Here is a 21,155-nt window from a genome sequence, read left to right as displayed (position 1 = left end):
ATATGTCATATGTGACATACGAGGCGTTTAAGCAAGCAGGAAGGTTCCACTATCACAGTCAGTCATACTAACTGTAAAATTCAACCAAGTCTGTTTGTCCGAATGGTGACCAAACCTGTCCGGTATGACCATGAGCACAACCAATCTTTCGCACGCTGCCGAAACGAAATAGGTATTGCGCTGGAGGACAGAATCAACAAACTGCGTTTTCCGTCATATTCGCCTAATTGTTGCCGGTGTTGATGTTCAGGGAATAGCTGCCAGGCATTGCTCAGATACAGCTCCATGGAAGATTCAGCGCCACAAGGAGCCACCGATGCTCAACTTGGAGCTGCTGCACCGTGTGAATCTTGGCCTACTTCCGCCCAGAGCTACGAATTGATTGGAAAAATAGGACAGGGTGCTTTTGCGACCGTCTGGCGAGCTCACGTTTCAGAAAAAAAAGCCTGCGCGGTCAAAGTGCTGAATTTGGATCATGTCGACACTAACTTGTCCGAGATACGGCAGGAAGTACAAGCAATGCGACTTTCTGCACACCCAAACGTGCTCACATGCCACACTGCTTTCGTTAGCAATACGCAGCTCTGGCTCGTCACGCCACTTATGCGCAAAGGCAGCTCCTTGCATTGTCTACAAACTGCCCGACGTGTGATGAGAACACAGCAGCAGCAACAACAGCAACAAGAGGGCGAAGCACGTGTTACGCCAAGTATGGAAGATCACATTCTTTACATCTTACACGAAACTCTGCTCGGGTTACAGTACATCCACGAAAACGGACAAATACATCGCGATATTAAGGCTGGCAACATTCTGCTGGATGGCAACGGCGATGTTCGGATTGCAGATTTTGGTGTGTCCGGCTGGTTAGTTCAGGCTGGATCGCAGCAAGAAAAGGCTAAGACCTTTGTTGGCACCCCTGCGTGGATGGCGCCTGAAGTAATGGAACAGGTACACGGATACGACACAAAAGCAGACTTGTGGAGTCTAGGGATCACAGCCCTGGAACTTGCGAAGGGATATGCACCGTATGCCAAGTACCCACCCATGAAAGTTTTGATTCTCACCATTCAGGAAGATCCTCCTTCATTGGACTCCTACGATGAAGATGAGGACGACGACGATTGCGTGGACGAAGAGTTCTCCACAGACTTTCGCTCACTAGTTTCTTTATGCTTGCAGCGCAATCCCTCTAAACGACCGACGTGTCGTGAGTTGCTCCACTCAAAAAACTTTAACATATTCAAGGAAAGTCGTGCGCGTTGTCGGGAAAATATGAAGACCCAAGTATGTGATTTGGTTCAGGATGTCGGTGCCGAAGGTGACGTTACGACCACCAATACCCGGCACTTGCCCGGGAATACCCCAGTTTCGATTGTTCTCAGTCAACAGCAGGAGAATGATCGTCCTGCAGGGACAACATGGGTGTTTGCTGATGGTTCGCAAGTCTTGTCGTCCTCCGCCACTATCACGGGCACCGTTCATGACGTTCTCGAGGAACTTGACGAATTCGGCAAGCAAACAGGTGGTGAACACTATAGTGCGATGTCTGGCACAGAAGCCACAACTGTTGACGCCCCGATAGGTGAAAAGTCGAACGACGACTTGGATGCTTTTATGGACGAGTTTGAGCAAAACACTGCCGGCGAAGACTTCCGGCGCTCTCCTAAGGATTTATAACGTCTGTTTATTTTCTTTAGAAATTATTATCTTTCACTTTGCTTTACGAGCGGCGATACGTTACATTAATCCTTTGCTACCGCGTCGAAGCGACAGATCGGAGCCGTTCGTGTACGGGCCATTTCCACCTTGTGTCCGAAGAGATCACGGATATTCTTGATGCGGTACTTGATCATGGTCGGGCGCTCCAACGAGAGACCCCACGCAATCACGCGCACATTCTCTGGTAAACCCATGGGTGCCAACATTTCTGGCCGGAACATGCCCGAATTGCCAATCTCGGTCCATTTCTTTAAATCTGGATGATAACCAAAAATTTCCATGGATGGTTCCGTATAAGGATTAAACGCAGGTTTGAAACGCAGCTCCGTGATTCCGATCTTATTGAAGAACGTTTCAATGGTACCAATCAAATCCCCTAGTGACAAGTCGTAATCGGCTACTAATCCTTCGACCTGATGAAACTCGCACAAATGCGTGGCATCCATCGTTTCGTTCCGGAACACACGGTCAATCGAGTAGTATCGCGCCGGTTGGAATCCTCCTTCTTGGTTGGCTAGCTTGTACAGCATCTGCGACGAGACAGCAGTGGTATGAGTCCGCAGTAAGTTCTTCATGGCTTCCTCCCGTTTGAAATCATAGCGATACCCGATCGAGCCGGAGCCACCAGATTCGTGCATAGTCTTGACACGTTCGTAGTATTCTTCCGGAACCGAGATTGTCTGTGCAGGTTCTTTGATGAAGAACGTGTCGTGCGCATCCCGTGCTGGATGGGACTGGGGCTGAAAGAGGGAATCGAAATTCCAAAAAGAACTTTCTACCCATTTGTTGGTGGGCATTTCTTCAAACCCCATTTCCATCAAAATTTTGCGAAATTCGGCACGCACTTTGAGGAGGGGATGCAAGTAGCCACCGCCGACCTTCTCGCCTAGTGTGGAAAAGTTGTAGGGTTTAAACGGAGTCGTCTTCCAGGCACCCGAGTCCAGCATTTCCTTGGTCAAATCGGCAGCCTTCTTGACGCGTTCCGGTGCGTAGGATGCACCCCGTGCGACCTTTAAGGATTTGAGCGTCTTGAGCGTAATGAGCTTGCGACGTTTTAAGACTTGCGTCAACTATGTGGATGAGCATGAATGATCAAATGATAAGTCGCATGAGAAATGTGCAGCATGAAAACGCACTTTTTGTCGCTAGCCAACGGTTTTCGGTTCGTAAGATATCCTCTGGACGCGTACCTTTTCATCAATCGAATCCTGAGCATAGTTTCCTAGCTCCAACGCTTTTAAAGCGTCTTGCACTTCATCGTTCACCTCCTCGAACTGCTTCGTGGGCACCAGATCTCCACCGTCCTTTTGGATCCACTTGCTCCGCATACAGTTTCCCATACCAATTTTGGCGACATCCTTACCCACTTTGGCCTGCAATTCGGGCAAACTCAATTTTCCAGATTCAGTCAAGGCCTTGAATACTAGAATCTCTTGCGAGCCGTCCTTGAGGATTTGCAAGGCCTCTTTGGAGGGTTCGAAATAGCTTGTGGCAAGTTCGTCGGTTGCGACGTAGCCTTCGGTATGCAACGATTTGACGGCTCCAATCACTCGCAGATGATCCAAGTTTTGAGACGCTGACCACGGAAACGTATCCTCAATCGTCGCGTCCGAAGACGTCGAGAGGTACTGGAGTACGGCGTTTTCACAAGCTTCCGTCATGGTGGGATGCGCTGCGAACTATAAAGGGTGATTGCTCGAACCCAAACGGGTTGACCCCGTATAGCACAGGCACGAAGCGGACCATCGAGTTCACAGTCAACACCACACCACGAAACTACATAGGTAGGTAGGTAGGTAGACGCGTTGCGGAAGTCCGACAGACGTACTTTAAAGTCAGATGTCTCATCAGACATATTCAGTTAATCCTTCGTATTCCCCTTCCCTATTTCTCAACACAGGACAAAAATGAGATTTTTCGCTTTCCAAGGAATGAGGAAAACGTTTTGCTGTGATATATGCCATCAAGCGCACACGAACTGTACTCAACGATTGATCTGCCATGCACGCAGAAAATTGTGTGTTACCCTGCAACACCATCTAGTGGAATCGGTCCGTCACTCGAACGGCAATGCGTGTGTCTTTTTTATCCCAACAAGTAGCATCCCAGCGTCCCTGGCTGATTCGTCAACGCGAGATTCGATTTGCCAGGCTTCCATCGAGGTCGTGGGATGTCAGCAGGCGCGCGCCATTGGCCACTACGTCTTTAGGAAACAAAAAGACTGTTTCGGGTCCAACTTTGAGTTTGTGGTATCCCGTACTGGGTGGCCTAATCGTGACGACTCTAGGTGGCGCCAAATACGTTCACGATCATGTCGGCGGTTCGGAAGGACTCCAACGGAGCCTTTCCTTCTACGCGCTCGCAGTCCCTAAGTACCTCGAATACCGTTTTCACATGTGGAAGGATTCACCTGATGATGTATGGGATGACCTAGACCGAGAAACTTCGGAACAAGGACTGCAAAAGATTCTGGAGCTCCGGGGGTTCTATATCAAGTGTGGTCAAATGTGTGCGAGTAACATTGGCAACGCCTTTCCTCCAATCTGGCAAGACACCATGTCTGTCCTGCAAGATCAAGTTCCTCCGCAAAGTTTCGATGTTATTCGGAGTGTGATCGATCAAGAACTGGATTTCGACGCCACCTTTGCCTCGTTTGATCCCGAACCGATCGGGGCGGCTTCGATCGGTCAAGTCCATAAGGCAACTTTACGGGATGGCAGGCCCGTCGTGGTTAAAGTCCGCTATCCCGATGTCGAACGACTGTTGACGGGCGATGTTCGCACCATCAAAATGTTTGCCCAAGTCGCACAGCCAGTTCACGTGCCCGCGCTGGAAGAGATCGAAAAACAATTTCAAACGGAATTTGATTATCGAATGGAAGCGCTGCAATTGAATGAAGTACGAGAGAATCTCATACAAGCAGGTCTCGCTGGGCCTGGTAAGATGTGCCAAGTCCCCAAGCCATATATGGACCTGTGTACCAAGTGTGTGCTCGTTATGGAGGAGTTGCGGGGAGACAAGCTGGCGGTGGAGCTGAAACGAGATTTGGAACATCACGCGGCCCGCGCAGGACAATCGGTGAAGCAGTACATGGAGGCGGTGCAAAATAAAGAGCGCGAATGCGAAGCCCAAGGCAAAGAATGGGTGGGACCGTCTTCTTCCGAATATGACTTGTATATTGCTGTAGTGGACGGGAAACGACGGATTCAAAATGCTTGGAATCGAATCTATAATACGTTGATGGGTTGGGCTCCAGGCGTAGCGAAGCGCAACTACGAGGATCGGAGCGAACTGCCTCTGAATCATGCCAAGCTGGTGGACGATCTGTTTTATGTGCATGGTCACGAAGTACTAGTCAACGGCGTTTTTAATGGAGACCCACATCCAGGTATGTCTCGATACGCAACAGTGATAGCTGTTGGACTTTTTCGTATCCTCCACTAATTATTTCTTGCAATTCGTTTGCAGGTAATATTCTACTGTGTCGATCATATGATGGAACCCCACAGCTCGGTCTCATTGACTATGGTCAAGTGAAGCGACTGTCGAAAGAAAAACGCGTTTTGTTTGCCAAACTTATTGTTGCCTTGGACGATGATAATCGGGACGAAATTATTCGGCTCATGCAAGAAGCCGGCTTCCGGTCGCAAAAAATGGACCCTGAAGTTATTTATTTGTACGCAAAAGTCGGCTATGATCAAGACAATGCTAGTTTGACAAACAATATGCACATTCAAATGTTCATGGAAGAATTGGAGTCTCGAGACCCAATCATTCAGCTGCCCAACGATTTCATTATGATAAGTCGCGCGTCTCTAATATTACGGGGCCTCTCACATGCCTTACATCAAAGTCGAAGTGTGGCCCGATGCTGGCGACCTCTGGCCGAGCGAGTTATACAAGAAGAGGCTTAATAAAATGTGCTATGTGCATCCTGTCCTTCTTCGTTATATTGTTAGTCTCTACGTTGAATCCACGGACGAAAAGGCCACTTCGTACACTTTGTCGAAAGTGTCAGCGTAATGGACTTCCAAATCTTCCTTTAAATAGTCAGGAATCTCATCGTAGTCGCGTTTGTTCGCGGCCGGTAGAATGACACACTTGATACCGGCCCTTCGGGCTCCCATGATTTTCTCCTTGATGCCACCGACTGCCAGCACTTTGCCCGTGAGGCTCACTTCACCTGTCATGGCCAGGTCGTTTCGAATTGGTCGATCCAAAGCCAAGGAAAGCATAGAAGTTACCATAGTGACACCCGCCGACGGCCCGTCTTTGGGAGTTGCTCCCTCAGGGACATGCATGTGGATGTCGTTTATGTCGAAAAAGTTGCTTTCCGGTTTGATATCAGAAAGGCGGGCACGCGCGACTGTACTTGCGATTTGCGTACTTTCTTTCATGACATCTCCGAGTTGCCCTGTGACCTTCAAAGTACCGCCTCCTCGGGTTTTCCCTTCCGAATCCAACCCGCGCCTGATGCTTTGAGTCTCGATATAGAGGGCAGATCCACCCATGGAAGTGTAAGCGAGTCCCATGACAATACCGTGGGGAAGAGGCCCGTCCTCATATAGCCGGTCACTCGTAAAGACAGGTTTACCCACGTACTCGTGTAAATTGTCTTCTGTGATCTCCCAAGTGTTTGACTTTCGTGAACTCTTATCGGTCAATGTGGCACCCTCACTTTCCGCCACGACTTGCAGTGCGAGCTTTCGGGTAATACGATCGATATACTTTGCAAGGTTTCGCACTCCAGCTTCTCGGGCGTACCACCGGGCCAAGCTTCGAACTGCGTCGATTGTTAACTTTAGGGTTTCAGGCACGCCCTTGGCATGAACGAAGTTAGCCAGTGGAGTATCTCCGACCTCCTCCGCCTCTCTAGTCGTCTCTCCAGCCTCTTGTTGAGTCTCTTTCGCGCCTTCTCCGGCTTCCTTTTCATCACCCTTGTGTTCCGCTTTATCGACCAATAGCCCACTGTCACGCATTGATTTCGGTACCAGATATTGCTCGGCGATGGCGACCTTCTCTGGGAGATCATAGCCCGACAGCCGAATGACTTCCATACGGTCCAGTAGTGGCCCAGGAATGCGCTCCAGCTCGTTGGCAGTGCAAATGAATAGAACTTTACTTATGTCCACTGGAACATCCAAAAAATAGTCACGAAACGTTGAATTTTGGCCTGGATCGAGGACTTCGAGTAGAGCACTAGCGGGATCTCCTCGGAAACCTGTACCGAGCTTGTCGATTTCATCTATCAATACAACAGGGTTTGTAGTTCCAGTCGCCTTCAGGCATTGAATCAGTTTCCCTGGCATAGCTCCAATGTATGTTCTGCGATAAAAGAATAAGAGTAAGCGCGCATCAGGGTTGGACTACCAACAACCAGCCGCAAAGTCATCGACTTACCGACGGTGGCCTTTGATTTCACTAACATCCGAAAGCCCTCCCACCGAAAATCGAAAGAACTGACGACCAAGCGCATCAGCGACCGATTTGGCAATGGAAGTTTTTCCAGTTCCTGGCGGTCCAGACAAACACAATATTTTCCCCTGGACAGATCCACGTAGCTTACCAATCGCGATAAACTCCAAAATGGTGTCTTTGACGTCGTCCAACCCATAATGGTCGCGATCTAGTGTCTTTCGTGCTTTCTGAATATCGAAGTTTTCTTCCGTCTCGACTCCCCACGGCACGCTCGTGAGCCAATCCAAATAGCTCCTAGTTACATTGTACTCGGGGGAGTTTTTTTCTAAAGTCGAAAACTTTTCCAATTCAGCGTCAATTGTCTCCATAGCCTCTTCAGGGACGTGCGGATATTCCGAAAGGGTTTTGCGATACTTTTCAATCAGTGTGTCCTTATCATCCCGCTCCATACCAAGCTCCTTCTTGATCGATTTAAGTTGTTCCGTCAAAAAGTACTTTCGTTGTGCTTCAGTCATTCTCTCCTCAACCTTTTGCGAAATTTCTTGTTGAAGCTTGCTAACTTCCCTCTCTCTATTTAGCAAAACCAACGCTTTGTGGAGACGCATTTCGGCATCTTTTTCTTCCAGCACGGCTTGCAGATCTTCCGGTGTCCCCGACGCACTGATGCTTGCAGCAAAATCCGCCAATCGAAAGGGATCATTGGCGTCCACGCGCATAGGAAAGTATTGCAAATTTTCCCGAAACAACATATTCACCTGCGCAACTTCTCGAATAGTACTGATAATTTCGTTAGATAGTGCACGGATCGTGTCGTCGGCACCCGTGTAATCGGATCGATTCCAATGTTTCACCGTGACATCAATCGGTGGTCCAATTTTGTCCACATATTCGAGGTCTAGGCGCCGATGCGCCAGCAGAATGAGAGTAGCAGCGGTTTCATCCTCATGTGACTGATCGTGAGAATCGGTAGGATGGGAGGGCTTGGGCGACCCGACGCCCCTGGTCAATCGTTGGATTTGGGCAAAGGTTCCCACGTGGTATATGTCGGAAGGATCGGTAATAACTTCGGGAGTGGCCAAGATGACGCCACCTTCCGATACACCTGTGGGGTTCTTTTTGCGCAAAAAACAACTCACGTAGGCTTGATCTTGGTTTTTGGTCAAGGCTTCCATGGCGTCAATGGTGGCTTCGTCCGTAAGCGTCACCGAGGTGACGAGTCCTGGAAACAAAGGTCTCGATACCAGAGGGAGGCCGAGAGTGTGTGGAAATCGAGGCGCCTGTTCACCGAAGGGAAGCTTGGTAGGCAGCACCGATATAGCGCCTCCGGAAGCGTCTTTGGACCAGGAATGAGTGCGAGAGTAAGTGCGGGTCTGAGAGTACCGGGACGAGGAACCAACCGAGGTTCGCACAATCGATGATGCCGTGAGAAGCGTTGAACGGCTTTTCAAGACGTGAATCATTTTGAACCAGATTGCCTACGATGAAGCTATGACCTTGGAACTTTAAAGAAGAGTGTAACAAGTGGCCAATGAATAACAACAGGCAATGGCCTCACATAAAACTCATCCATTGGTGAGGCGAGAACAACGACGAATGGGATCGATTCCGCCATCATTCTTTCAGCGTGCTCTAGCGAGTAGCGTCATGGGAGAAACAGAAAGAAGCTTAGGGTGGGGTCGGACTCTCCAACTGGAATGGTTTGGTTCGTTTGTACATTTTCTCCTTTATGTTACTTTTCAGTTAGAGTATCCGCGTCAATTTCACACCAGATAAATATGATTGTCTGTTTGTCAATCCGTCGAAGCTATAGATTTCGCACATCCGAAATCTCGCGGTATTTCATAAATCGAGATGGTAGAAAAGACTGACCCGGCGTGCACAAAAAGCAACGGCTTGCCGTCGTTTTGAATTCTTTCGCTGACCGGACCCACTTTTTCGTGTTGGTTTTCCTTGTTCCACTCCATTCCAAGTACCCCATTGACGGCATGATGAGGATTCTGTCGACCAGGTCTCTTCTACAGACCGCTTTGCTTTTAAGTATTTCCGAGATTTGTAGCGGAGCAGCGGCTGTAAGTGAAAGATGAGATAATCACAGGCACCAAGCTTTACTCCTCCCTAACGTGTCAGTTTTCTCGTCCCTCTTGGTGGTGTGCTTGTACAACTTTTAGATTTACGAGTCGACGGCATGGATGCAAGTGAGCTGGGACGCTGTTGATGCATCCGACACGCTGTCTGCTGATCAGGTATACGCGCTCGAAAACGAGGCCTCGGTCTATTTTGCGAGTATCGTCGACGACAATGTTGACCAGGTTTTGTCGATGCAAGTCAGTGTCACGGATGAAACCCCACGCATGAGTGGACGCGTACTCCTCGATGCCGTCGTGACAAGCGTATACTTGGACGAGCGTTTTCCCATTCAATTGGATACTGTTTTGCTACAGAACATGAACGAAGCCGACTTGAAAGAGGCCTTCGCTGGTGTCTTGGGGGATAGTACGGCGGAGGCCTTAGCTCTTGATTTTAGCTTGAGACCTTACGAAGACACTCTAGTGCTGGAATCAGTCTATATAGCCGACGGACGCACTCGTGCCGATAAGGGTCTCATTACTGCTGTCGTTATCTTGACCGTAATGGTCCTTCTGGTGTCATCCGTTCTGTTGTATGTTACGGGAGGCTGGAATGTGTGTTTGATGAAAATAAACAACTTCCTGTTCGAAGAAGTGGAAGAGGATGATTATGCCATTGAAAAGCGGGCCACTTTTCAGGTACAGTCTTACGACGAAGATGATGACAATCGCAGCAGTACCCGCAGCGAAGCTCCAAGTGTCGAATCCGGAATGACAGCTAATCCCACAGCTGGACCTGGAATACTACAAACACCTATCCGTGAACTTCAAGATGAGCCTTTGACGCCCATGACAGAAACTCCAACTGGGTTGCCCTTAGGTATTCAGAGTATACGCAAAATGCCCCCTCCCGACAGTCCTGACGTTGACGGTGGTCTATCTCACATGATACTTCAACGCGTGATGGGTACCAATAAGAATGAATCAAAATCTAAGGTGCTGCAGCAACCTTGAACGCACGTGCGCGTCAGTGTTTTGTAAAAGACCGATAATTTCACTCGTAAGCGTCATTTTTGGGTCGCATGGGGATTGCAGTATTTCGGCAAACGCTTGGACACGGCAATAGCAGTTTCATGTTTTTCTATATTCTCTTTTATTCTGTGTTTGTTTTTTCTATGCGAAGGCTTCCCTTGATTTGTGTATCTGTGACTTCCTCTGGTGTGGCGGGTTTTTGTTTCTGTATGGTTTGCAATAAGTCCAACAACTGAAAATTGAACTGGGTATTGATATGAGCCACAAAATGTACCGGATCCCAATAATTTCGTCGATACGGCAAGCTGCCTGTCCAAGAAAGATTCAGGCAATGGTGCAACACTCGACAGCCTTCCACATCGTGTGGTTCCGAGTATGTTTTTGTTTCAAACGATCGTCGCGTGGTAGTTTTATAGATTCCTTTAATGTCCATGTTGTTCAAGGCCTTTCGGATAGTTCTGAAGGTTTCGGCTGTTAGATCGTTATTTTTCCAAATACCCGCGTTGAGTACGACATAGTCGGGCTTTGGATTCATACGACCAAGATGATTGCTAATTGTTTCAGCCCAATCGAAGCGCCAAAGATACGATGAGGAATTCGCTTCCAAATGATGTCGCTCGTAGACACCCGATGCATCCCAGTGCCCGTGAGCTTCGGGTTTTCCTGTTTTCGTAATGTACGTCAAGTATACGTTGCGCTCCTTGTCAGCGTAATAGCGATTCTGATACGAGGTTTTCAGATTGATCTTCCCAGGCGGTCGATAACAGTTGCACGTCTCCTTATATCCTAGTTGCGCCATCGTAAAATTGTTATTTTCCTCCCATGTTTTAAACTGGCGCGGGGTTCCCAAAAGGTTGGGCTTGTCGCTGTCTTGTACCCACCGTCCAGCCTGAGCATAGTAGGCCAAGCTGAGATATTGGTAGCGAGTCAGGGAATCGCCAATGAATGCTATCCGAAGATTACGCAGACTGCCAGTTGTATGCAACTCGTTGGTTTTGACGAAGTCGAGCTCATTTTCGTGGATGGTGATATTCTCTACGAATGCCAGCGTCTCTCTTAGGGACTCGGCACTCAATTGAGTCCACTGGATTTGACTGAATTTCCACAACAGATCGAAGGTCAAAATGGCGACGGCGAAGGCAAAGCCTTGCAGGGGCGGCCTTTTGAGACACACCGGCAACAACATAGTACCTCAAGCAGACGGCCGGCATAGGAGCTTTCACAAGATTCGAGGTTTATTGCCAAAGTGCTTTGGAGCTTGGCATAATCCCGTTCACTGTCAGCCCTCCGATTTGTGCAAATGGTCTAGAAGGAGATGCGTTTACGTAAGCATATCCTCTTGGGCCAGCGAAAGACATCCTTGGAGGCATCATATCTTCGAACAGGCATTAGTTATGCCTTGGTTTTCATATTTCCATGACTTTCTGTGTTACTACTGTTAAATAACCTAAAGAACGAATAAATTTTTTTGTTGTACATCATTATTTTTTGCCTATAAACAGGTGCAAAAACTGACTGATAATGATGCGTTTTCATTTTTTAGAAGTTTGCGGACTATTCAATTTTGCTTTTCGTACTGTTGTCAAAAAGCCGGCAAGCCACGAATTTTGATTTTCACCCTCGTTGCTTCTTTCATAGATGACAAACTCGAGGCCTTACACCATTTTGGACGAGAAAAATATAAAGGATCACTGTCTGCATCAGCTCTATTGCGTATTTTTTTTTCGTGTCAACTAGTGCGCCCCCACTCTGTGCTCCAGTGTGTTTGTGCGATAGACATGGCATCTTCGGCTGCTACACTGGTGGAATGCTCAGACCAGCCACTGGATTTCAGTTTTCATCCATCCTTGCCTTATCTCCTCACGGCGGGTTTGGTCGACGGGACCGTGGAAGTCCACGATGTCCGTGAATTGCTCGAGCTCGAGGCGAACGGAAAAAACGCGACATCCATGGCGCAGAGCGATAGCGACGACGAAGGGCCAGACACGTTGGTGTCTTCCACCGATCTGCATACGCAGCTTATGCCCTGCAAAGTCTCCGAAACGGGTTCCAAGCAAGCTTCCTGCCGAACCGTTACTTTTTCTCACGACGGGCAACATATTTATTCGGGAGGAACAGCGGGGGATGTAGCTTGTATGGATGCTAGTCGCGCTGGAATCTTTTCTTCGTCCGGACCGAGTCCTGTCTTGTGGAAAGTCCCGAACGCTTCCTTTGGTAAAGCCCCGCTTCACGTGTTGCACGAGTTTACATCCGTAGCAGCATCGCGTTCTGTTATGGCAACCGGCGATGAAAGTGGATGCGTGCGGTTATGGGATACACGGCTGATGGGAAGCTCCACAGCTTCCAAAGGAATGCTACCGGCTGGCTGTGTGCAGCAGTGGAAAGAGCACAATGATTATGTTTCGGCGTTTGAAACCTCGTCAGACGGATTTACGCTTTTGGCATCATCGGCGGATTGTACAATGTCGATATACGACTTGCGCATGGCGCAACAAGGAGAAACAGATAAGACCAAAGTGGTGCGACGCTCCGACGACCAGGAGGACGAACTCCTTTCGTTATTAGTTATGAAACGCGGTAAAAAGGTGGTTGCCGGTACGGGTGAAGGTGTTCTGGCAGTGTGGAGCTGGGGGACATGGGGGGACGTGAGCGATCGGTTCCCCGGGCATCCCGCTAGTATCGATGCTTTGCTCAAAGTTGATGAAGATACCTTATTGACTGGATCTTCCGATGGACTTATACGTGTTGTTCAGATTCATCCCGATAAGTTGCTTGGTGTATTAGGTGATCACGATGGATTTCCAATCGAAAAGCTATATTTCAACGCGGACAAGAGCTCCGTGGGTAGTGCCACGCACGATAGAATCATTCGTTTGTGGGATGCACGGGTCCTTCAGGAAGATTTTGAAAATTGCGACGACACTGGCGTTCAAAGTGACATCAAAATGGACGCGGCTGTTTTAGCCCAGCAGCAGTACAAGAGCGGCCAGGGCAGCGACGAGGAGTGGGATGACATGGATGAAGAAATGGACGACGGGGAAATGGATGAAAGAGACGATGAAGACAGTGATGACAGCGACGACGATGATGATGAAGGGAAACCGGAGAACAAGAACGATAAGAGAGCTGGACGATTGAAAACTCCAAACGAGAAGTTTTTTGAGGATCTGTAACGGAATTAACAAAAACCCTTTTACTTTCAGGTACATTAGCCACACATGTGTCAATATCATGATGACTTCCCCTCAGCCTGGCGTTAAGAATGAATAGTCGGTGGCAGCTCAACAATTCCTTTTAGGCCAAGAAACGGAAGAGCGTTGCCCATTCCAACGCGATAGGAAAATTCTTTGGAATCATTCGCACACAAAATCCAAAGTAACTCGCCCACAAAGCGTTTTATGTGGCTCTGGGGCCAACTAAGCAAACGAATAAGGCCGGCCCTCAAGGTTCCGGACGGGGCGTCCATTGGTGTCATATTTTTGGTGGAACCGATTCCTTTTTCGGCCTCTTTGACCATTGCTTGGAAAGTCGTCTCTCGATCCCTGGGAAAAATTGATGCTTTCACTAATTGCCGGAACTTGAGGTTGGCTTGTGAAAACCTGAACAGTACAGCTAGAATGGGTGTCAATTTGGCCGCACCGGCATTGTCCATTTCATTGCTCCTCAAAACAAGCGTCATCTGACTATCCAAAATATGCATCAAGGGCGCGACGGATTCCCTAGAAACTAGAAAGTCTCCCAAAGATGGATTGGCGTCCATCAAGATAGGAACAGCTGCGATCTGACAATCCATACACTGCTTTTTCTGACTATCTAAGTGGAGCAGTTGCACCAGAATATTTGCAAGAGCTGAATCCACAGTCAGCTTCGATCCAGCACGCATCGCATAGAAAGTCCGTAGGACCTCAACAACTATATTTACTCGGCGATCCTCGAAATTGTTGGGCAACGGTGGTTGCGATGAAAGACACCATATTAACATATATTCGAGCATGATAGGAAAGGTATAATGCTCACTCGACTTCTGGGACAACCAGGGACACTTCGAGCAAGCGGTGGCGGTCAAGAATATATTCGATTCCGTCCATGCTTTGGAGGCGTCGGTAAAAGAATACATAACGTTGTGAATGAGTTGCACCAACGCGAATCCAAAGGCGGTGGTTTGAGCTTGTCCCAGCATGGTCAATATTCGGTCAAAGAAATCAAGTTCTCGCAAATGTTGGAACCTCAGTTGTGCTTTGTCGTCAGTGCGTGGAGATTGGGAATAGACTGCGTAGAAGAGGAGTTGGCAGGCGTGTCGCGCCAAGTTCTCGCCAGTTTTGGCGTTGACGAATTTCAAGCTGATATAACCATCCATGAGAAGCATATAGAACTCCAACATTTCGTTGGATTGGAATGGTTGCGTTGCTTGGTAAGAAACAGAATTCGACGGAGCAATCATAGGATATATTTGCAAAATCCATCGAACCCAGTTTTTGCTCGCCCGAATTATTTCAGTGAACCAAAGGAACGGCTCCTCCGTATCGTCCAAGCAGAGCGACTCATGATGCTGATTCCATGCATTCAAAACATCTATCGGCTGTGAGGTAGTTGTTATTGAGTCTTGGCTCTGGTGTCCAAAGGCTGTTCCGTCTTTCAAAATACCGCATAGTGTCGAAATCAAATGCTGCGTAACGGCAATCAATGTATTCTTATCGACTGCAGCCACGTCTTCTTCAACTTGTCGTTGATTATCAATAGCTTGTTCCTGAGGCGAAAGATTCCAGAGATTTTCCAGGTTTTCGTTTAGGGCTACGAATTGAGATTTCGACACGGCGCATTTCAAATCTGATAAAAAAGTCAGGAAATTGCTGGGTAGATCCATCCGTGGACCTGAATAGTTCTGGTATTTATCCCCATCCGAATGATCGTTAAATTGCCTTACTGTCATGCTATCATCGTTCAAACGATAGAGTAAGATGTTGTGTTGGTTACATTGAAAAGATTGCGTTACTCGGTCGGCAGCATTTACGTGACTCGAGATTTCGAGATTGATACGGTTGTAAATCCAGGTCTTGTTGTGTTGTACGTATGACAACCTTTTATTGTATAAGTAATAAACGTTCACATCAAGAGTATGAAGAATGGGAGAAGGGCAGATCCTGCTTCTGTTCGCTCTTTCTACGTCAAACAAGACTAAATAGAGGGACCCACCATCTCCTACTAGAGTTGTTACCTGACTATTCGTGACTTCACAGTCGAGCGACCGCGTTCTTATGAATCATTTTTCGTTGACTGACTGTGAGGAATCATACAAGGTATCCTAACTGCAAAAGGTTTCTGTTAGATTTCGATTCATTTCTCGTCTCACCGGATCCTACGAGCAAAGTTGGATTTCGCCAAAATTGGTTGAGGTTTGAATATGCGTCCTCTGCTTACTGCTCTACTTACTAGCATGTCTCAAGCTCCTTCTTTACGTCGACATCACTCTACATTCTCTCCGTTCTCGACAACACCAACGTCATGCCGAGAAGCGCAAGCCCACGTTTCTACCGAGACCGTTGACATGCCTCTCATGATTGAATACGATGAATTTTACGTATCAGACGATGGGATTGCCCGAACATTCTACGAACTGCATGCAACGGGCTCGACGAAGAAACCACCCTTTGCAATTGAAGAGCGGTATGATTTGAAGCAAGCTAAGAAAACGTTTGTGTTGCGCAAACCTGCACCAGACGAGAACTCTCCTCATTCATCTAATGAAGATCAGGACGCTCAACCTGAAGTCTTAAGCCGGAACTCCCTCGGTGCTGTAGATCTGGGAAAAGTCATTACTTCCGTGCACATCCAAGAGATTGATCAAGGAGTGTTCGGTTCCGCCGGCACAGGCGCAACGACATGGGAAGCCTCGCTCGCCATGGCTCTCTACTTTGGTACGCAGCGGCACCAGCTTTCTGGAAATGTCGTCGAGCTTGGCTGCGGGGTGGGCGTAGGCAGCATTCTCAATATCTTGGCATCGACACTGGATCACCGAGAGCGCTCGCACGTCAAGTCCGTCACACTGACTGACGGAAACGATGAAGTTTTGCAACAATGCCGCAGCAATGTGCACCAAGCCTTGGCTGGTGTGCCCCCTAGCACACGTCCACCTATTTCCATCAAAAACTTGGAGTGGAAGGAAGCGTTCGAGTCGCTTGATCGGTGCAGTGACATTTTGGGTGGTGCGAAGTACAAAACAGTGATTGCCTGTGACTGTGCTTACCGCCACCAAGCGATTAAACCCTTGAGCGAAACCTTGGCTAGTATACTCCAACCTGAAGGTACCATTCACATGTTTGGACCATACAATCGCAGCGCATTTTTAGAGACATGTCGTTACCTGTCCAGGGAGTTGAATTTGGATGTCACCTTGGAATGGGTTGAAATCAATCGATATCGACTCAAGCCAGCCAGTGAAATAGAAGGTAGTGGATGGAGTGAAAAAGACGACGGTAGCTTTGCGTCACAATGCGCAGCCAAGTTTCTGCATGTTATAGCACATCACAAGAGGGATAGCAGTAATCACAAAGCAGACGAGTCACTCTTCGATATTGATTAGAGCAAGCGAAGCTAGGGACAGAAACCTATTGGGAATAGAAAGCTATATTTACTGTTGAGTCTTTATGACTTCGAGGATTTCCTTCAACGTTTCATGCATGGCCTTGACTTCGACTTCTAAGCTATTCATTCGATGGCCCAAGGACGTCACATCACTGGAAGCTAATGAATCTGCTTCAAAAGCAGGGTTACCTTGTCGGACGTGTGCAATGAAGATTCGCCAAGTTATGAGCGCCAGAACGAGTCCACAGCAGGCGAAAATGAAGAAATTATTTTTTTGCAAACCCCGAGAAATATCCGTCGGATTTCCTTTTGCAGTGGCTTCAATTAGCACGAGTGTTTCATCGTTCTCGGAGGGCTTTTCGCCACCAGCGGCAATACAGGCTGTTTGGGCACTTTCGAAAAGAGTGCGATGGACTGGCGCTGTCTCTTCGATCGTTCCAGATCGGATCTTGCTTTTCAAAAATGTATTCTTCTTGAAATCTACAAAAACACCCACTTGCACTAAGATGTCATCCACACCCTCGCGTCTCGCAACCCATCGAACTTCTACCGCGAATGTGTCACAATACGGAACACCTTCAAACTCAATTGTCATACCCAAGACACATTTGTCGTTGCCTTCGACACGGCAGTAGTGCGTTTGTTTCACAGTTGCAATCGGTGGGCCAATATACAGGTGTGTTTTCCGACGTATCTTGAACTTAATGTGTCTTTTCTGTGCATAAGTTTCTCCGCACCACGATCCTGTACAAGGCGCAAAATCCCAGGTACTCATATCAATATCATGGCATGCGCGCTCCAGCCATGGAAGGTAGAGTGGCTTTTCGGTCGTCCCTTGGCCTTCCGACCAGACTATATCATAGAATCGTTGAATTGAGATCTTTCGAATGTGCTTCGTCAAGACAACTTCCATTTTTCCGAGAGTTTCATCCGGTGGGACTTCGTCTGTAGTGGCCTCCATAGCTTTTATGTCCACCGGATGCGATACTACATGTTTGACTTCCTCTAGGGCCGCCAACGCATCGGCTCTAGCCCTTTTGATAGTTGCCAATTTTTCTACGTAATTCACTATTCCACCGAGAACCATGTACGATTCTTCGTCAATCCCTTTTCGACACGTGACCCTAATAGTATCATTGTTTGCAGTGAAAGATCGTTTTGACAGTTTGATGGCCAGCACATCCGGCCATGTCAGAACAAGCTTCTTTCCCGTCCAGCTGACAAATAGAAATCTTCGATTTGTAAGATAAACACGCCCGTACTGAGAGGGTAGGCGCTGACTTCCATCACGGAAAGAACAGGGAAACGACAGCGCAATCTGTGGTGTTGCTAGCATATCCATTGGTTCCGACCAAAAGTATGTCAATAGAATATCAACTTCTTGGTTCGGCTGCTCGCTATGGATTCGATTCCGTCGGCGCAAATTGCTTCGAAGAGAAAGCTTTTTAAGCGCTATTCCGTTGGGGAGATTGCTTAAGGAACTTGGGTGCGCAAAGGGCTGCCGACGAAGCCAAGTTTGCGACTGCTTGTTTTCGTGCTCAGTAGAAGAGTCTTGTATACCTTCATTCTCTTGGTCCAAAACGGGAATGGAATGGTCCAAGTTTTGTGTTTCAGATAAATGCTCCACCTCTCCATCTTGATCGTCAAACAATTCATCATCAATATTATCATCATCATCTCTGTCTCCTCCAAGTGCCTGAAATTGCTCTAGACATTCTGCTAACATAAAGCCTCCATCTCTATCCATTCCTTTGCTCTCGGATGCTTTTTTCTGGATTTGTTTTCGAATTGAATTAGCAAAATCTTGTACATCAATCTTTGTTTGCTTTACATGCAATTTACTGCAGCAGGACAATGCATTGGTCAAAGAGTCTTGGCGCGATTCGCGAAAGGCCTGGACTCCGCTTACAAACTCCTCCAAAGCTGCACGCATTTCATCCAGCCCACTCTTCTCCTCCGTCCCATAGTGAGACAATAAAGCTTCCGAATTGAGACGGTATGCTTCTAGTGCTTTGGCACTTGCTTCCACAGCCAAATCGAGAGTTCTTCGCAGCTGTTCCTCCTTTTCGTCAGCGTCAACCAACGTTTGCTGAGCAATGCTTGCACGTGCTCCGGGATGAAACATCTTCATGGCTTGCTCACCCCCATCAGGTAGAATAGAGAACATATTGGCGAGGCCCTTCGAAACTTTCGTATTCACTCGTACGGAGGAAACTTTCCTATTCCCTCGTATGGGCGACTGCCCCGTATCCGTGTTTCCGCTGCCTCCGCTAGCACCAGCACTATCCACCGATTGGACGCGCTCTCGAGCCTTTTCGGATTGGGCAGCCGAAAGGCGATAGCGGTTTTCGGCTTTGCCTTGCGATCGTGCTGCCTCGCACAGTTGCTTCCACATATTCTCCTCCGTATCGGCGGCTGTTTTGGTAGATTTTTCGGCATACATTACAACCACGTCAAGTTTGTCGGTGCGGAGTGTACGCAAGGAGCTCGCCAATAAAATCGCCCCGTCTGCTTCTGTTTGAAGGGATGTTGTCAGAGAGTCCCAAATCCGCAGTGTTCGCTCACCTTCACATTGACGAATTTGGTCGGGGTCGCCAGACTTGGTGTCCAATTTTCGTAGCTGTTGAAGGATCCCGTTGCTCAATCGAGCCGAGGCGGTGGCGACACTTTCCAAGAAGGATGACAAAGCCCGTCCCACCTGCACGCGAACTGCGCGTAGAGCCATTTTGGATCGAACAGTATCGCGAAGCTGGCCGATCTCTTCGGGCAAACCCAAAGTATCGGCATCCATCGCGCCTGAACCATCGTCGAAAAGTTGCGAAAGTCCATTCGAAGAATTTTTCAAAAGCTTCATGAAAGGCTTGCTCTCTTTTTTGTCCGAAATAATGGTCTCGGTAACTACCTTGTCTTCGGCACTTTCCTTTAGAGATATCATCATTTCATCCACGGCCTCCTTCTCGAACATCAACGAATCTATCATGCACTGTACAAAGATGAATAGGCGATCTTCCTCCACATTTTGTAAGCATTCGAGAGCCATTGCTTCGAGAAGCTGACACTGTCGGACGGCGTCGTTCTCTCGACGAACATATCGCTGATATTGCCCTTGCAGTCGCTCTGCCTCCTCGATTTTGGATTCGAGACGCTTGGGTCGTTTTTCCTCGCTCGAGTCTGTGGATTCGCCTAGTCTGTTTTCGTCCTTCCATTCCACCAGAGCTTGGTCCGCTTCGTTTGCGGCTTTGAGGTACCGCAAGCGATACGATTGAGCCTTCTGCCGGAGCTGAATGGTTTTTTGGCGGCTCTGCCAGTACCGTTGCTGGACCCCGGATACGGTTTCAGTGTGTGAGACCAGAAAGTTCTGAAAAGGCTGGGCCGCCCGACTCCGAATGGCTTTGGCCAGTCTTTGTACTTCTCCGGACCACGAGAGCAAGGACTCCTGGACGGACAGAGCCGGCAAGTTGGCCTGTTGTCCAATGGCCGGCTGCAAAAGCTGTGTCGCCTTGACGAGTGACTGCGCGTAGTTCTCGTACAGTGTGGCGGTGTCCAGTAAGAAGACTACCGCTCGGCGACTGGAGCGATTCAAGTTTCGTGACCGATCCAGTGCGAGACGCAAGCCCATTCCGTGCACATTGTCGGGCTTGTTGGCATCTTTCGATGGAGAAAAGGCGGCAAGTTCCGGAGTCGCCAAAAGATCCGCCCGCGGTATACCACCGGGGACGACGTCGGTCTCTGCCAAGGGATCGACGGAATCCACTCCGTCGTCGGTCGGAGAATTGGGCGACGGGCTCCGTTCCAAGGCGGAGTCGCGAGAACCGACGGATGCTATCGTGTCTCCTTCGCTCATCACGGCTGGTCTGATTCCAAGAAATGACCTCTCGGCATGGGACTGCACTGGAACTGTGCTGTTTCCGTGTCCGGTGCCTTTCCCGTCCAAACCAATCGTCCCGTGATGACCGTGAACCGGAGTCACGCACGCATGGAGAGGTCGGGCGGGGCTGTTTCCGCTCACCGTCAGTCCTGTCTGTGAATCGTTATTCCCACTTTGGAAACGCCAACGAAGGATTGGAATTGAGGCGAACTTGAATTAGCCCTAAGGGAACGTGTAAAAGTAGGGTTTGGCAGTACAGTCGAACAGCTTTTCCTATGACGAGTGGACCCAATACGTATTCCGTGGGGTCTCCATGTGTTTGTCAATCAGCACTGAAATTGCCCCGGTTGTACAAAACAGCCCAAACGTTTAATTGGATTCACGAACGGAAGAATTCTATTCATTTACATTATATACAATCAGTTTCAATAGGCACAACCGTATCTCGATTTAAAAAGTCGGAAATA

At 48.4% G+C, this 21,155-nt stretch overlaps 9 protein-coding genes across 9 annotated transcripts; 4 read left to right on the top strand and 5 right to left on the bottom strand.

The window, feature by feature from the left end:
• Positions 1-187: 187 nt before the first annotated feature.
• PHATRDRAFT_25334 (predicted protein) lies at positions 188-1,221 on the top strand (the record flags this gene model as incomplete). The annotated part of the gene is made up of 1 exon (XM_002177967.1): positions 188-1,221. A coding segment is annotated over exon 1 (936 nt), but the record flags the coding sequence as incomplete, so codon positions are not given.
• Positions 1,222-1,678: 457 nt separating this feature from the next.
• Positions 1,679-3,433, bottom strand: PHATRDRAFT_25331 (predicted protein). Its single transcript, XM_002177650.1, has 2 exons — positions 2,913-3,433; positions 1,679-2,792 (listed from the first exon to the last, which is right to left on the bottom strand). The coding sequence occupies exons 1-2, from the start codon at positions 3,381-3,383 to the stop codon at positions 1,746-1,748; spliced, it is 1,518 nt and encodes a 505-aa protein (XP_002177686.1). The 5' UTR covers positions 3,384-3,433; the 3' UTR covers positions 1,679-1,745.
• A 2,218-nt stretch (positions 3,434-5,651) lies between these two features.
• PHATRDRAFT_18202 (predicted protein) lies at positions 5,652-8,686 on the bottom strand. The gene is made up of 4 exons (XM_002177649.1): positions 8,136-8,686; positions 7,123-8,081; positions 6,681-7,047; positions 5,652-6,542 (listed from the first exon to the last, which is right to left on the bottom strand). The coding sequence occupies exons 1-4, from the start codon at positions 8,598-8,600 to the stop codon at positions 5,685-5,687; spliced, it is 2,649 nt and encodes an 882-aa protein (XP_002177685.1). The 5' UTR covers positions 8,601-8,686; the 3' UTR covers positions 5,652-5,684.
• Positions 8,687-9,115: 429 nt separating this feature from the next.
• Positions 9,116-10,352, top strand: PHATRDRAFT_43546 (predicted protein). The gene is made up of 2 exons (XM_002177966.1): positions 9,116-9,209; positions 9,309-10,352. Exons 1-2 carry the CDS (start codon positions 9,126-9,128, stop codon positions 10,218-10,220), a joined length of 996 nt encoding a protein of 331 aa, XP_002178002.1. The 5' UTR covers positions 9,116-9,125; the 3' UTR covers positions 10,221-10,352.
• A 7-nt stretch (positions 10,353-10,359) lies between these two features.
• On the bottom strand, positions 10,360-11,424 carry PHATRDRAFT_32775 (predicted protein; the record flags this gene model as incomplete). The annotated part of the gene is made up of 1 exon (XM_002177648.1): positions 10,360-11,424. One exon carries the CDS (start codon positions 11,422-11,424, stop codon positions 10,360-10,362), a length of 1,065 nt encoding a protein of 354 aa, XP_002177684.1.
• A 1,060-nt stretch (positions 11,425-12,484) lies between these two features.
• Positions 12,485-13,138, top strand: PHATRDRAFT_4974 (predicted protein; the record flags this gene model as incomplete). Its single annotated transcript, XM_002177965.1, has 1 exon — positions 12,485-13,138. A coding segment is annotated over one exon (654 nt), but the record flags the coding sequence as incomplete, so codon positions are not given.
• A 356-nt stretch (positions 13,139-13,494) lies between these two features.
• PHATRDRAFT_43545 (predicted protein) lies at positions 13,495-15,207 on the bottom strand (the record flags this gene model as incomplete). Its single annotated transcript, XM_002177647.1, has 1 exon — positions 13,495-15,207. The coding sequence occupies exon 1, from the start codon at positions 15,166-15,168 to the stop codon at positions 13,495-13,497; it is 1,674 nt and encodes a 557-aa protein (XP_002177683.1). The 5' UTR covers positions 15,169-15,207.
• Positions 15,208-15,672: 465 nt separating this feature from the next.
• On the top strand, positions 15,673-16,818 carry PHATRDRAFT_32772 (predicted protein; the record flags this gene model as incomplete). The annotated part of the gene is made up of 2 exons (XM_002177964.1): positions 15,673-16,739; positions 16,770-16,818. 2 exons carry the CDS (start codon positions 15,673-15,675, stop codon positions 16,816-16,818), a joined length of 1,116 nt encoding a protein of 371 aa, XP_002178000.1.
• Positions 16,819-16,840: 22 nt separating this feature from the next.
• PHATRDRAFT_43544 (predicted protein) lies at positions 16,841-20,664 on the bottom strand (the record flags this gene model as incomplete). The annotated part of the gene is made up of 1 exon (XM_002177646.1): positions 16,841-20,664. The coding sequence occupies one exon, from the start codon at positions 20,662-20,664 to the stop codon at positions 16,867-16,869; it is 3,798 nt and encodes a 1,265-aa protein (XP_002177682.1). The 3' UTR covers positions 16,841-16,866.
• Between the last annotated feature and the right edge of the window lie 491 nt (positions 20,665-21,155).

This window comes from Phaeodactylum tricornutum, chromosome 2, assembly GCF_000150955.2.
Source record: "Phaeodactylum tricornutum CCAP 1055/1 chromosome 2, whole genome shotgun sequence".
Classification (NCBI taxonomy): domain Eukaryota; phylum Bacillariophyta; class Bacillariophyceae; order Surirellales; family Neidiaceae; genus Phaeodactylum; species Phaeodactylum tricornutum.
The sequence above is the reverse complement of the archived record's forward strand: the minus strand, read 5'-3'. Positions and strand labels throughout refer to the sequence as shown.